This window comes from Podarcis bocagei, assembly GCF_964188305.1.
Source record: "Podarcis bocagei genome assembly, chromosome: 7".
Taxonomy (NCBI): Eukaryota; Metazoa; Chordata; class Lepidosauria; order Squamata; family Lacertidae; genus Podarcis; species Podarcis bocagei.
In genome coordinates this window covers 35,253,943-35,269,174 of record NC_138132.1, presented here as the reverse complement: position 1 = coordinate 35,269,174, position 15,232 = coordinate 35,253,943, and the positions used below count along the sequence as shown (strand labels likewise).

The 15,232-nt window shown below is 44.5% G+C and overlaps 1 protein-coding gene across 3 annotated transcripts; it reads left to right on the top strand.

The window, feature by feature from the left end:
• The first annotated feature begins 582 nt into the window (after positions 1 to 582).
• ZBTB8B (zinc finger and BTB domain containing 8B) lies at positions 583 to 14,894 on the top strand. 3 transcript variants are annotated; one of them, XM_081203920.1, is made up of 5 exons: positions 623 to 820; positions 5,268 to 6,244; positions 7,700 to 7,878; positions 9,238 to 9,559; positions 13,491 to 14,894. In XM_081203920.1, exons 2-4 carry the CDS (start codon positions 5,299 to 5,301, stop codon positions 9,544 to 9,546), a joined length of 1,434 nt encoding a protein of 477 aa, XP_081060046.1. In that variant the 5' UTR covers positions 623 to 820; positions 5,268 to 5,298; the 3' UTR covers positions 9,547 to 9,559; positions 13,491 to 14,894. The 3 variants fall into 3 exon arrangements, with proteins under 3 accessions (XP_081060045.1, XP_081060046.1, XP_081060044.1); XM_081203919.1 differs by having other exon boundaries at positions 583 to 701; positions 9,238 to 14,894; XM_081203918.1 differs by having other exon boundaries at positions 624 to 820; positions 9,238 to 14,894.
• Positions 14,895 to 15,232: the final 338 nt, after the last annotated feature.

Below are 15,232 nucleotides of genomic sequence, written 5' to 3'. Positions count from 1 at the left end.
CGGTTTAGAAGGCGATTAATTTATTACTCATTATAATGTAAATGATTTTAACTATTTTTGTACATGCAGTTGTTTTAACTGTTTTATGGATTTTTTTTATGGTATTGTGAAATTTCTCCAAGATGCTTCAAAGGAAGTAATTCGTGATAGAAATAACATACATACTAATGCACCTATCATGTTATTTCTATGTAATGAAAATGTCTAATAACGAACTATAAAGGAATTTCTTCTGGCTTGCTGGGTAGACTTCCATCCTCCTTGTAAGACCCCTTTGGCCCCATTAAGAAAAGCGGAGTGGCCCCAGTTGTCCCCGATTTTGCTAGCAGCTTAGAGGTTCACGATTATGGAGATATAATAACCAAAGCAAGCAATACACAGAAATATTTTCTTCCCATTGACACTAACCCAGCCCGCGCCCGCTTTATCACAGCTCCTCAAGATGAGGGAACTACAATCCCCATCAGGCCATGGGCACGGCGCATGCTCTCTGGGAGGGGAAGGGTAGGGGGCGATGAAACCGCCGCACAGGCGCAGCTGAACATGCTGGGCCAGCTCCGCCTTCTTTCGCTCGCGGCTGAAGCTGCGATTGGCGGCTGGCGATGCTCCGGGAGTTTGGGCGGCTCCTGCGAAGCGTGTGTCTATGTGTGTGTGTGTGTCAGGCTAGGTAGAGCCGTGCAAGGCAAGGGACCGGCTGGAAGGTGAGCAGTACAGAGAGAATGGAAGCGGCTGCTGCTGCGGTTTTTGGTGACGCTGCTCCGCCTTTGCATTGAGGGGGAAGAGGAGGAAGCCTTTCCTGGCTAGCCGTGCGTGAGCATAGGTGGGCGCTGCCAGAAAGGGCCACTGCCCTTCCCCTCCTCCGGAGACTGCTGGACCTGGGTGGTACCCGCCTCTTCTCCCCCCTCCCATTTCCCCCCATTACAAGCTAAATGGGGAGGGGGGGAAGCATTGGCCCAAGAAGCCTATCCTCAGCTTCTCCTGTACCTGTGATATTTCATCTTCTGTAGAAATCAGTAGGAGGTGAAGGCTGTAATAGCAGAGAGAGAAACCTTTTTGTCACCTGTGAGCGTGTGTGTGTGTCTCCAGGCAAAGGTGCTGTTTGCTGGGGTAACGGAGCAAAAAAGGGGTGGGGAAAGTTGGCAGTGCTAGAAAGACGTTGGAGCCAGCTTTGTATGAGAATTGCACATTTCCTCCTTGTCCTTGTAGTTCTGGGAGAGGTAGTGGAAGCACCCGGTACCCTGACTGCTCTTACGTCCTATGCTCCAAGGTTGAGATCTTATATCGAAAACAGTTGCCAGGGCTGAGTCTTGAATGACGCTGAAGAGTGTGCTTTCATGTGTGTCTTTGGGACTTGCTACTTAAAAGGAGACCCGCTGGGGCTGAGACTCTGTGGCAAGCATGTGTGCGGTGACCTGGAATTTCCCACTGTAGGCAGATTCTGGGTGCTCAGTAGGGAAGGGCAATCTGTACAAGCTCAGAGGCACTGTCCCTATTGCTTAGTGGCACTGGACCAATTTGAGACATTTGAAGTGGGAGCTGGATGGCACTTATTTTGCAGGTTGAAAGATCCAGCCTCAAAGTGCTGGACTTGGTGTCCCTGAGCTTTACAGAGCTGTGATCTTGTGTTGCCTATGAAGGGAATTCTCTAGTGCTAAATTTCTAGGAACAAATATGTGTGGGCAGCTTGTGGGTACCCTGGTGGTAAGGGGAATGCACTCTGTACAGTGGTACCTCAGATTAAGTAATTAATTCGTTCCAGAGGTCCGTTCTTAACCTGAAACTGTTCTTAACCTGAAGCACCACTTTAGTTAATGGGGCCTCCTGCCACTGCCGCGCTGCCAGAGCACGATTTCTGTTCTCATCCTGAAGCAAAGTTCTTAACCTGAGGTACTATTTCTGGGTTAGCGGAGTCTGTAACCTGAAGCGTATGTAACCCGAGGTACCACTGTACATGCTTTGGGGCTCTTTATTTTACTTCTTTTAAGTCCTTGCATTTCCAAAAGTGTGTTCTGTATTCATCATTTTGGTTTGGTCTGTGGCTGTATTGGCATTTTTCGTAAAAGGGTCCCATTCCATCCCCTCACTGTTTGCACACAGTGAGGGTGGGACAGAGGATAGTGTAGGCATAGGCAAACTTGGCCCTCCAGATGTTTTGGGACTACAACTCCCACCATCCCTAGCTAACAGGACCCGTGGTCAGGGATGATGGGAATTGTAGTCTCAAAACATCTGTAAGGCCGAGTTTGCCTATGCCTGGGATAGTGTGATAAGTTTGGTCCCCTGGATTGTCAAGGCTACCTTCTTGCCAACACATGTTGCAGTCCCCACTTGCATGCTCTCAAATTTAGAAGAAAATGAGATCTTATTCTATGTACTGACTTTGTTGGCATCCATTTGTCTCAAGGGACGAAGGAGTGCTCCTCTGGGGGTGAAGTCAAACCACTGTGTTAGCAGCACTTAAGTGACCTCCCTGGGGCGCAAGCCTGGGCAATGTGTATGGAGGACCTGGGCAGCCCAGACAACAATAACCCCTCCACCTCTGAGCCTAACTGATGTCCAGAGGAAAACAATTGGCACCAGCTTGATTGCAGGACTTGCCAGAAGGAGGCATATAAGGTGCCATCCAACTTAGGGACTGATCTCTGGATTTGTGTAGGGTTTAGTCCTTCTCCCAAAAATATCCTGCAAGGCAGTGGAGGTTTAAGATCAGAATTTCCTTCTCCCATCTTTCCCTGGCTTCCCTCTACAGCTTATGCAGAAACCACCTTCTTGACTGTTGGACCCAGTATTGGTCTTGTTTGCTCAATCCTCCAAAGCCTGTCTTCACATACAGGGAAGTCCATATCTCATGGAGGGTTTGAGGCCCATCAGCTACCATCACCTGGTTTAGTTGGCCAGTGGAAGCTGTTCCCAGGTAGTGGCTGTTGTCACATGCTGACAGTTTCTAGGAGCCATAGCTGAGAGCTGAGTTCAGGGTAGGGACAAACCACCCTAGAAAAGCACGATGTGTCCCCAAGCTGAGGTATTGCCCCACCCCTAATATCCCATACACCCCTGTACAGTGGTACCTTGGTTGTCAAACTTAATCCATTCTGGGAGTCCATTGGACTCCTGGAACTGTTCAAAAACCAAGGTGCGGTTTCTGATTGTCTGCAGGAGCTTCCTGCGCTCAATCGGAAGCCGCATTGGATGTTTGGCTTCCAAAAAATGTTCACAAACCAGAACAGTTACTTCCAGGTTTGTGGTGTTTGGGAGCCGATTTGTTTGGGAGCCAAGCCATTGGACAACCAAGGTACCACTGTACTGACTGCAGCAACACTAATGTGGTGGTTTCAGGGATGAAACTCATCTATAATCTCAAAAGGAATTTATAGTTGCATGCCTTGATTCTCTTGCCTGCAAAATGGGTGCCTCATCCCAACTGTGTTTCTCTCATTTTTATTCTAGTAATAGCAAAGAAAGAAGGCTACCATTGTGTCAGTAACACAATAAATGTGATCCCCCCCCCCTGCCATTTATTCTTAACCTCTGTAGTGAGGACTGTTTTCTTCTGTCTGCAGCCAATTTGTGAAGGAAAATAGGTTTGGAATAGTTATGGCAAAAAAAATGTGGAAAGTGAGATTCTGGAGAAGATTATTAAGGAGAGTTAGACTGGAGAAGTGGAGGTGAGGGGGGCTGAAGGAGATGTGGTAGCCCAGAACTGACAAAAGCATGCAAGTATTTCAGGGGTGAAAAGGCTGAGTGATCTCCCCATGCTCCAGTTTTTAGTGTGTGTTTTCCTTGCTGGCTGTGCTGAAAATTCTTTGTTCCTAGGACTGACTGGCTTCCCCTGGAGGGTTATGCTACACAAGCCACATGGTTGAGGAGGAAGAAGAGTCTGCTTGGGTCCTAATGCCCTCTCTGTAGAAGGGTGACCTTGCATAGTTTTGGACTTTCGCAAGAGGAATGTAGCGAGAGAAGCTGCATTCCTGTTCCCACTTTCTCCGCTCCTTCAGGCACAGTGATTAGATATCCCATTAAAAAGCACAGGTTTTTCTCTTTACTTCTCCATTCCACTTGTGCATTTTAAGAACTCATATATGGACAAATAAGTCCTATAATCCTTGTACACCAGCTGGCTGCTTAACCCCGCCCCCCGATGAATTTGATGTTCAGATTCAGGCCTATCTGCCTTTTGTGGCAGGCACTGTGGGTTAAACCACAGAACCTAGGGCTTGCTGATCAGGAGGTCAGCGGTTCGAATCCCCGCGATGGGGTGAGCTCCCATTGCTCGGTCCCTGCTCCTGCCAACCTAGCAGTTTGAAAGCACGTCAGAGTGCAAGTAGATAAATAGGTACCGCTCCGGCGGGAGGGTAAACGGCGTTTCTGTGTGCTGCTCTGGTTCGCCAGAAGCAGCTTAGTCATGCTGGCCACATGACCCAGAAGCTGTATGCCTGCTCCCTCGGCCAATAAAGCGAGATGAGCGCCGCAACCCCAGAGTCGGCCACGACTGGACCTAATGGTCAAGGGTCCCTTTACCTTTACCTTTTTAAGGGCTCCTAAAATATGTTAAATGGTGAAGGAGTTGATAGCCAGACTGGGAAATGCATTTTTCTGCCTGCAACTGTGGAGAGCATCTTTTGGACCAGACAGTAGTGAGCTAGAGATGAACCAGTTGTCCAACTTGTAATTGGGCAGTTCCACACATCAATAGATCATTGAAAGCAACTTTTAGCATAATGTGTAAATTGGCAATGAATGCTGGCAAACCCCTGAGTGGATACAATTCTCCTAAGTCAAGCCATTTTCAGACAATCTCATGCTGATTTGTCTGTGGGGAGATTAGACGATGTTGCATCAAGCAAATGTTATCTCACATGATTTCCTCATCACTTCACACAAAAAGTTCAAAGTGGGTTTGTTGTTCAAGAGCTCCAGAGCAACTTCAAATGCACTTCCTGAATTTGCCAATATTTGATTGAATCTCATCTGAAAATAGCAGTAGTCTGAAAGCGTCCTAGTGTGCTCGGCTTCTGGTTGAGGTGATGTGTTCAATATAGGTCAATGTAGATGGAGTATTCAGATTACTGGGTTTTTAAAGGTTTATTGCCAGCATATGCATCAGCTGTTCTGGCTGGAATTTTTCTCTGGTCCTCAAGTTTTCCAGATTCAGTTCTGTGTGCCTTGGAGGGATGGGGAGATATGCTACGATGGGGAGGGACTCGATCTCTGTGCATGAAAGGAAAGGCATTTCTGTGCTAATGTTCTGTTCCTGCATTTTCTTTCAGAGTCAAGAGGTAGTTCTTTGCTGTAGGAGCAATGGAGATGCAATCTTACTACACCAAACTCTTGGGAGAGCTCAATGAGCAGCGGAAGAGGGACTTCTTTTGTGACTGTAGCATCATTGTGGAGGGGAGGATTTTCAAAGCCCACAAAAACATTCTGTTTGCCAACAGTGGTTACTTCAGAGCTTTGCTGATCCACTACATCCAAGACAGTGGCCGACACAGCACTGCTTCCCTGGACATTGTTACATCAGAGGCCTTCTCAATTATCCTGGACTTCCTTTATTCAGGGAAGTTGGATCTTTGTGGGGAAAACGTGATTGAAGTTATGTCTGCAGCCAGTTACCTGCAGATGACTGATGTTGTCAACTTCTGCAAGACATACATCAGGTCGTCACTGGACATATGCAGGAAAATAGAGAGAGAAGCTGCCTTTTATCAGGCAGACAGTGGGAGCTCTAGTTCTGCTCGAGAGGGCACGTCGTATGGGGCAAAGAGCCAGTGCTCAGCGTCAGTTTCATCTCTGCAGGAGAAAGAGAGGGTTCCAGATTGCCAGCGAGACCCTCCCTGCGGGGAATGTTGCAGCTGCCACCCCATTCAGCTTGTAGTGCGGGACCCTGTAAGCAGTGACTCTCCAGATGACACAAATTCTTCACTGCCCAAAGTGGTAGAACCCAAAGTAGAGTTTGATGCAGACGAAGTGGAAGTAGAAGTTGGCGAGCGACTACAGCAGTACCCAACACCACTGACGATTGAGCAGATAGAGGAGGGGCTCCATAGTGGCCAGGCCATGGACCTGGCATGCAACAACTATCACATGAAGCAGTTTTTAGAAGCTCTGCTGCGCAACAGTGCAGCCCAGAGGAAGGACGATGTGGTCCACCATTTTGTCCGCGGGTTTGAGGGTAGGCCAGAGGATGCAGGAGTGCCCATGAGTTCCGTGGTGGACATTCACAATGACTGGTATGGAGAGGATGCAGGTGAGATCAGATCACATGAGGCTGGATGAGATTCCTCTGTTGCAGTGGATAGCTTTCTGGATGAAACTGTAGATACCTGCAAGGGGGAGTAGGGGAGAGACAGCAAAGAATAAACATACACCCTGTTTTGATGACTTGTAACATTGCCTTGGCAGTGCACAGTACCAAGAGTTCACTTTCATTAGGGCCAACCAGAATGTCACAAAATCACGAGCAAGTTTTTCAGAACGGGCTGGATATTGGGCAAAAAGGGGTGGGGTGGGCAAGGGGCTGCAGGAGAGAAAAGGAGGAGGGTACAATATGCAAGCCTACAAATCTACAGCACGTAACAGTCTTAAACTCGAGAGCAGAAGTCTGTTAACCAGACTGAATTAGCTGAGACTTTGCTTGGTGCAAAACAGATTTCAGGTGGTACTGAGGGCTGTTGGGAAAAAAGAAGCAATTACTATTTGTCCCTTTATATATATTTTAAAAGCCTCAAACAGTTCCCTGGGTCTGTCTCCAGCACCAAATGGAATGCAGGGGTCTTTTGTAAGCAGGTTAAGAATTCCATTGTGGTCTTTTTGTTAGCAAATATAGAGAATAATTTTAGATGGTACACTAAACAGTAATTCAAAGTCAAATTAGGTGGCATCACTTCATGGTTGGAGGGCATATATAGCCTGCTGCCCCCCTCCCCAATGTCCTAGCTTCAGGTCGTAAAATACCTTTTTTCTTTCAGTTTGAAGATTTCTCTCCTGGAAGGTTAATAGAGTAATCCTATTCGAGTTTACTCCAAAGTAAGTCCCATAGAATTAATTGCAGCAGGAAATTGCTGGACTGCAGACTTTTGGTAGAAATAAACAGTGTTTATAACAAGCTTGAAATATCAAGCCGTGGGTGAGCAGGCAGAAACATCCTTATGAATAAAAAGCAAATTTTGTAGCATTTATTTTCTGCTGTTGATGTGCAGAAAAATGGTTTGCAGTAGTATGCTGAAGCTGGGTAGGCTAGTAAAAAATCATGAAAATGCATTTTCCCAAGACAAGAGTTGCTATGTTTCTGTGTGGAATTTGGATGCATTTCCCCCAAAGAAAGCAGGGAAAATCCCTCCTTTTGCAGGGAGATTACATTTCCTTAGTTTCTTCTTGACCCAGTGCCCTCCAGCTGTTTTGGACTACAACTCCCTGGCTGGGGTTGATGGAAGTTGTAGTCCAAAACATCTGAAGGCCACCAGGTTGGAGGAAGGCTGCACTAAGGGAATTCCCACCACACCCTGATGCTGTGTCAGCTGTAGCAGTAGTGTTGTGTGGCATGTGTGTGACATGGCTAGTGATACACAGCAAAACAACCTCTTTCTCCTTCATATATTCTAAACCAAAAAAATGTGTTTTTCTTCAGTTACCAGCATTTTAAATTCTGACCCCACTTCAAGAACAGCGAGCTGACACCTCTGAAATGCTTCTGTTTCCAAAGGTGATGTGCTGGTTGTGCCGATCAAGCTGCACAAGTGCCCATTCTGCCCATACACGGCCAAACAGAAAGGGATCCTGAAGCGGCACATCCGTTCGCACACGGGCGAGAGGCCCTACCCATGTGAGATATGCGGCAAGCGCTTCACACGGCAGGAGCACCTCCGGAGTCATGCTCTGAGTGTAAGTCAGAGATGTGCAACAAGAGGCGAGTTAAAGAGGAAGCTAAATTGTGGGGTGGCTGGTGCTGCTGTCACTCCCAGGACTCTGACAGCAGAATCCTTAACACCCGTTGATTTTAAAAAGCAGACTTCAACTAGTGCTAATACGCCCAGGAGCCTCACCAAAATGCTGGAGAGGATGCACCTCACAGGGACATACCTCCACATGTGGTGGGAATGTTCCAAAATCCAACTATTCTGGACAACAACCATACAAGAAATATGCAAAATAACTAAGCAAGTATTAGAAGTCACCCCAGAACTCACCCTATTAAACATCTTCCAAGATAATAATGCCCACTACATCATAAAGAGCTCATAACGCACCTAATCTGAGCAGCCAGAAACATCATAGCCAGACACTGGAGAGACCTGTCAGGAGTAAGCATGGACCAATGGTACCAAATAGTATGGGAAACAGCCTTATTAGAAAAACTAACCAATAAACTGAAACTGACACGGGGACAAATAGAAGAAGCCTTCTTTATTACATACACAGTCCAACAAGACAATGACAAGAATCCACCAACAGCATACGAATCAATTTGGCTAACTTGATTCAAAAACACCCACCCATCCAACTCACGCATGAAAACAAAGTTCACCACAGCCAATCACAAACAAACAACCACACCCTAGGCCAACCCCAACCTCTCTCACTACCAAAGGAACACAAGTGAATAGTAAAGAGAACCCGCACAAGCAACGCTGACACAAAACCTCACACATCCATTAAGTAAAATAGAAACATCGTCACCCAACTCCACCCCCACGCACCATGGCCCCCTCCACCTCTTTCCCCCTTTTCATCCTAACGTAACACTAATGTCTCAACAAATGAAACTGATCTGTAGAAAATGTAACTTGAAAATAGAGACATTGCACATACTTTTGTAAACCAAGAAATCTTTAATAAAAAATAAATTTTAAAAAGCAGACTTCAAACCACTTGTAGGAACCTCTGCCCCCACCCCCCAGTATAATTGGGCCTGGCATGGCGCTGACTTTTGTCCAGGAGATGATGTTCCCCAAACTGATAGCCACCTGCTCCACACCTGGCATTGAATGTGGCGACCATTTTCATGTCCACTTTGTCCATTTTCAGGTGAGGTTTGGATTCAAACCACCCCTGGAAATGGACTTTTGCCATGATCAGCAGTTAAATAGATCCCTTCTGAACCTTGATAGGTGGTTGGGGCTGCTGACCTGTCAAAATTGATCTGTGGGGAGTGCAGAGCCTGGCCAGAAGGCCAGATCTAGTTCAACCTGTCATGCTTGTGCCAGCCACTGACCCTTCCTGCTTTGTGTCACGATGCTCCAGGTCCATCGGTCAAACAAGCCAATCATCTGCAAGGGCTGCAGGAGAACGTTTACAAGCAGCCTGTCCCAAGGCTTGCGCCGCTTTGGATTGTGCGACAGCTGCACTTGTGTCACGACTACGCACGAGGATTCAATGCCCATTAACCTCAGTCTGATGGAACCTTCATCTGAAGGCCAAGAAAAGAGCGACCCAGACAACGATTGGCCCATCTATGTGGAATCTGGTGATGAAAATGACCCCCCTGAAGATGATGATGCTGACCCTGATCCTGACGACAAGCAGGATCTCCATCGAGAAGCACTTATGTAGCAGCAGAAAGAGGGTGGGGAGATGTAAATTCTTTTTCTTATTTGATTTGTCATCTTGACAGCCGGAAAACTGCATATTTATCCCAAGTTGTGAAGTTTGTGGGGTTTTTTATATATGAATAAATTCCATTTCCTAGAACAGGTAGGAACAACTGGACTTTTAAAATTCTGAAATGTCTTTTTAACTTGTTAGTGCTGTGCGCTACACCTTTGAAAGGAATTGTGTGTCCAGGCTGAGCAGAGGCTATGTCCCTTGCAGACCTTCTTCCACCCTTTGGATATGAGGCCAGGCTTTGTCCCTTTATGGCCAGTAATCTTCCATGTTCCTGTGATCTTGCCTCTCCCCCCCCCCCCCCAGTTTCTCCCTCTCCTCTCAGGATCTGGGTTTCAAACTTAATTCTGAGGTGCTGCTCTCTTTCCTGGACTTTTAATTCTACCTTAGAAATGTAGATGAGGACTTAATCAATGCAAACAAGGCTAAAAGTCCACCACCATTAAAGCATATCCAAGAATGAACAGTTGTGTATACATAAATCTAGAAATGGCTCTTTTTATACAGTATTTTATTTTTTACTGTATGTTTATAAAAACTAAATACTGACACTTCTGTTCATCCTCAAGAAACTTGTGAGGAAGGTATCTAGTCAGGCAGCAGATAAACAGTATGCAGATTTCTGTGGCAACTTACTTGAGGGTCTGAGCCATTCAACCAGGCACTGACCATTTTTTGTAGTGCTTGAACCGTAAAAGGCCTTTCAGGGTTAGGCCATATATCTACTACTAGCCGCATACTTTTGACGAGTTTTGAAGTGGGACCATAACTCAGTGGTACAGAAAGCCCCAGGTAGGATCCTGGCAACATCACCAGCTAGAAGGATCAGGTAGCAGCAGGCAGTAGGAAAAGAAGTCACTGCCTGAGGCCCCACCCTGGAGAGGAACTGCTGCTGCTGTCACAAATCAGCATAGAAAATAATGGGCTGAGTGGACATACCTTCCTATGAATTAGAGTATTTTTGTTTCTGATCTGTCTGGAGACAGGTCCAGCACACAATCTGTTAAACATTTATTTAGGTAATTACTGAAGATGTTCTTCTCATTGCGCAGGCCTATTTTTTTTCCTTAAGAAAAAAACAAAACAAAACCAGCATGCCTGCGTGCCTTTAATGGATTTGCAAAATCGTACCTGCTTATATCTCTTAAGCACCAGGAGAACAGACATGGCAGCAGCAGGAAGTCCCTCACAATGAGGGGAAATGTGAGAGGGATAAATATAAAATCCTGAAGAGGATCTCATGAAATGCCTGAGAGCTGGCCATACAGATGCTTGTTGGAATTGCAAGAACCTCAGTCCCCCCCCCCCCTCATTTAAGCAACAAACTACTCAAGGCTACAAGAACACCAGAGTTCTGGTCATTGTAGATGGCGTGAATTGCCCCCTTCTCAAATAACTATACTCATTCAATTATTGTAAAAAATGTGAATAAGCAAGGTAGCTGGCCGCTCTTCTGCTTATACGACTTCTCTGGCATAGCCCCTGTGCTCTGGCTGTCCTACAAACCCCCCACCCACCCCCTGTATATGTTCCTGCTACTTGTACAGTCAGTTGGTCGTATTTGTTGATCATTGTGGTTTCTACATTTGTACTGTCTCATGAATTGCTCTTAAGTACTATTCCTTGTTAAAAATTTCATCTTGGGCTCCACCCTTTTCCTGTTGAATGGCAGGGATTTGGCTTCTTGAAGGATGTGAGGTTACTTGTTTTACTTTTCTAGTGCTGAATTTCTCCAGGCTATTAAACTGGCTGGAAAACTGTGAAATGTCTGTAGACATAAGATAATGAAGATACCAAAACAATTCAGTTAAAATCAAGGTGCATAACTGTACATGGCAGTTCCTAGCCATCTTGGTCATTTGAAAGATTTGGGATTATATCTAAACCTGCTTACCTGAATGACAATGGCACACTCAGGTTGGCCACCAGTCTTACAGGTCTGCCTTAATGAGGCTGATGTTCCTGTTCTATGTTGGGCAGCTCTGATATGGACTGTCTTGCAAACAGCATTCTGTCTAATTTGTGATGCTTGATGGATTATATTAACTTTTAACATGCAGGTTTCTTCCACCTGCTTCTTCTTGAAATGAAGGGGTAACTTTTCTTGTGCGTTCATAAAACACTACTGTAGAAGGGGTTATGATATCACAAATGTAGCATTTTTATATCATCATGAGATTGTGCAGGATGAAACAAGGCAAGGAAAGAAGCAATAATCTTTCTTTTTTTAAAAAAAAGTTGTAACTGTATAGCAAAAGAAAAAAGAAAAAAAGATATTTACAATAGGCTCCCTTTTTCCTTAAAAGAACCAAGGCTCTGAAGTGCAAAGTCCTGAGACCACTTTTGTAAGGTGTCTTTCTGAATAGGTGAGACTTGCATAGTTATTGGAAAACACAGTGAGGGGGGGATGTAATCTGATCTTTCAGAAAATTGGTCTTGAGAAACATTTTGAAAGGTTCAGCCCTGAAAATTAGCAATGGCTTTCCCCAAAGCTGAGCACAAGGGAGCCTGGAGTTTACAAAGCAGTTGAAGGTGCTCTTGAACCTCTAACGAATGGAGTTGTTCATTGAATGCAGGTTAGGGACACAATTTGTGCTCCTAACTCAGGCTTTGCCAACCTGGTGCCCTCCAGATGTTGAACAACAGCACAGTGTGTTGGCAGAGGCTAGCTGTATTGCAACATTTGGAGAGCCTCAGGTTGGTGAAGGCTATTCTTAACCCATTAGCTCAGAGCATTTGGGATACTTGCTCCTTTCTGTCCTCATTCGGACGGCTTATCACTTTGTTTTGAGTTCTTTAGAAACCACTGAAGACTTGTGATGCCCAAGATTTGTAATGGCTTGTATGCTAAAACTGATATGAGTGGCTTTTCACACAGTGCGTCCTGGAGGTGCATAATCAGAACTAGGAGGAAATGGACCACCCTTCTAGATTTGAGAGATGTGGATTCCTTTTAGGCTGCTTCTTTTGATTCTTAGAGGTTTTCTTGTGTACCTTGTGAGTAAAGAATGAATCTGTTGACATTTTTGTGTTATGGGAGTTGGAGTGGAACAGATTCCAATCTCATTCCTGTTAGGAGACTGCCAAAATAAGATTTCTAATTGTTTTCAAGTGGATCCCGTGTGTCATCTTGTGTTTAATTGAAAATGATGCACTTGACTTGCTCATCTGTGGCAGGTGTTTTGTAAGTGTAGTACATGCTGTGATTCTAGCTCAGTTCCATGACGTGTCCTTGGAACCCTCCATTAAAAGTGTGCAAGCAAAAGAGATACTGCAGTTCTAAGAGACAATTTCATGGTGCTTAAAGAAGAAATTGAAAGCCACCTGAGCTTGCCATAACTAATTTTGCAGAGGGAGTTTCCTCCCCCCCAAGTGTATTTTCCCTAGTTTCCCCCTCCCCCTAAATAAATATGCAGTTGGTATATTAATGGCACATTGTACTGCTAGGTAAACTTCTTCATCTTGCAATCTTACTCCTGTCCTAAATGTTCATACTTGGAATTAAATCCCATTGATTTCAGTGGAAGTTGCTTTTTAAGCATTTATGGTGTCTGCCTTTCAGAAATTCATATGCTTGATTTTGTTAACAGTGAATGGTAACTTTATAGCCATAGCCCTTTTTAAACTTTTTTTTTTTTACAAATGAAAGTTGTGATTAGGACCAATCTAAGAATATAAACATATATTAGAAATTATGACTCTTTAGGGAAATCTTCCTTTAATTTATGAAGTTTTAATCAAGGACTGCAAGCTAAATGGAAGCAAAAAACAAATTACTGTAAGTAAACAGAAAAGATATTGGCTGAATTTCAAGCAGACAGCTCAATGTTCTCACATGCTGCATGTGATATGACTCTTCCTGTCATCTGTGTTAACTTGATTCTGTTCTGCAGGCATCCTATTGAAATCAATTGGACCAATGCAACAATGGATTGTGTGTGAATTTCTGAAAGTGCAGTCATATCAGTTTGGATTTGTTGTAAGTGGATGTTCTGACACAGCAACATAGAAGAGCCCTGCTGGATCAGGCCAAAAGTCCATCCAGCATCCAACATCCTGTTCTCTCAGCGGTCAACCAGATGCCTGTGGAAATCCCACAGAGAGGAGCCAAGTGCAAGAGCAACTCTCCCCACTTGTGCTTTCCAGCAATTGGTATTCAGAGGCAAGCTGTCCTGGAAGGTGGTACACAGCCATTCATGGCTGCATGAGTTTGTCTAATCCTCTTTTAAAACCATCCATGCCTGTGGCTATTACTATAGTTTTAACTGTCTCCTGTGGGAAGAAGTACACCATCAGTTTACAGGTTACTTTATATAGCTTCGTAAGGAAAATATTTGTAAAAGCTGCTCTGTGCTCCCAACGAGCTTTCAAAATCCTACACAGAACAGAGCAAGGGTAGGGAGAGATAAGGGAGTGACTAATGCCATGATTACAGCTCGAGTACAAAGCTCTTTAAAAAAGTTTCCCTGAACATCTCAAAGAAAGATGCCACATTCTTAGTTGGTCAGGTAAGAGCTTGCACATAACTTAAGTCATATGCGCTTCATTGGCAGCAGGTGTTTTTTGCACATGTAGTTCTGATGTGTGTGTGCACCAAGTGCTGGGGGTCTTCTGTTTAACGCAGTCAGCACAGCTCTGTGTACACATTTCCACTGCCTGCACGGAGCTGCAACTGATATTACAGGGAATGGAGTGACTCATATTCCCCAAACTTGAGTTCTATGTGCCTGTGGAGCTTTGGACTGGGATAGGGCCCATTTGACCTGTAAATTATAACTTGGACTTGGAAGCCATTTTGGCATATAAGTGGTTATATAAATAATAAATAGTAAGGGGGCCAAAGGTGTAAGAATTAAAGTGGTCTTGGTGGTATGCAGGGAAACGACCTGATCTGATTGCTTTCTTAACATACCAGGGCTCACGAGACTAATCAGAACTGCGTGTTTATCTGTGGGTCCCTAAAGGGAAAGTAGTACTGAAGTGCCATCACTGCCTGCCTAATTTCTGGTGTCTCCTTTCTGATGTTTGACTTGTGTCAGGGTAGATCAGAAATAAACCAAAGTTGAGAATCTGCAGAGACCACCACTATAGCAGCTATTTTTATTTTGTCTTTTTCTTCCCGGGGAGGCGGGAGAAACAAATATGAAGTGCTTTTGTAATTTTGTTTCTGCAGTGGTGCATTATCAAGTCTTGTATGTTTAAACTGTTTATGTACTATACATGTTTATATAACTGTAGTCCAGTACTTTTATAGCTGAAAATGTGAAAAAATAAATATCAAAATAACATTGAAATAATGGTGCCGCCTTCTATTTGTATGTAAGGTACTCAGCTGTGTAAGAAGGTAGTTTGGGGTGCACAAATAGTAGGGTGGTTTTCCAACCCACCCACTTCAGATGTAGACTTGGGACTGAGCATTTGCCTGGTGCTCCTGTGGTTGGAGTATCAGACTAGAAATTATTTTATATTATTATTATTATTATTATTATTATTATTATTATTATTATTAAATTTATATACCTCCCTTCACCCGAAGATCTCAGGGCAGTTATCAAGATAAAAGTACAAGATAAAAGTACAAAATAAATTGATTATACAAGAACTAAACTAAACAATAACCCCCCTTCCACAAACA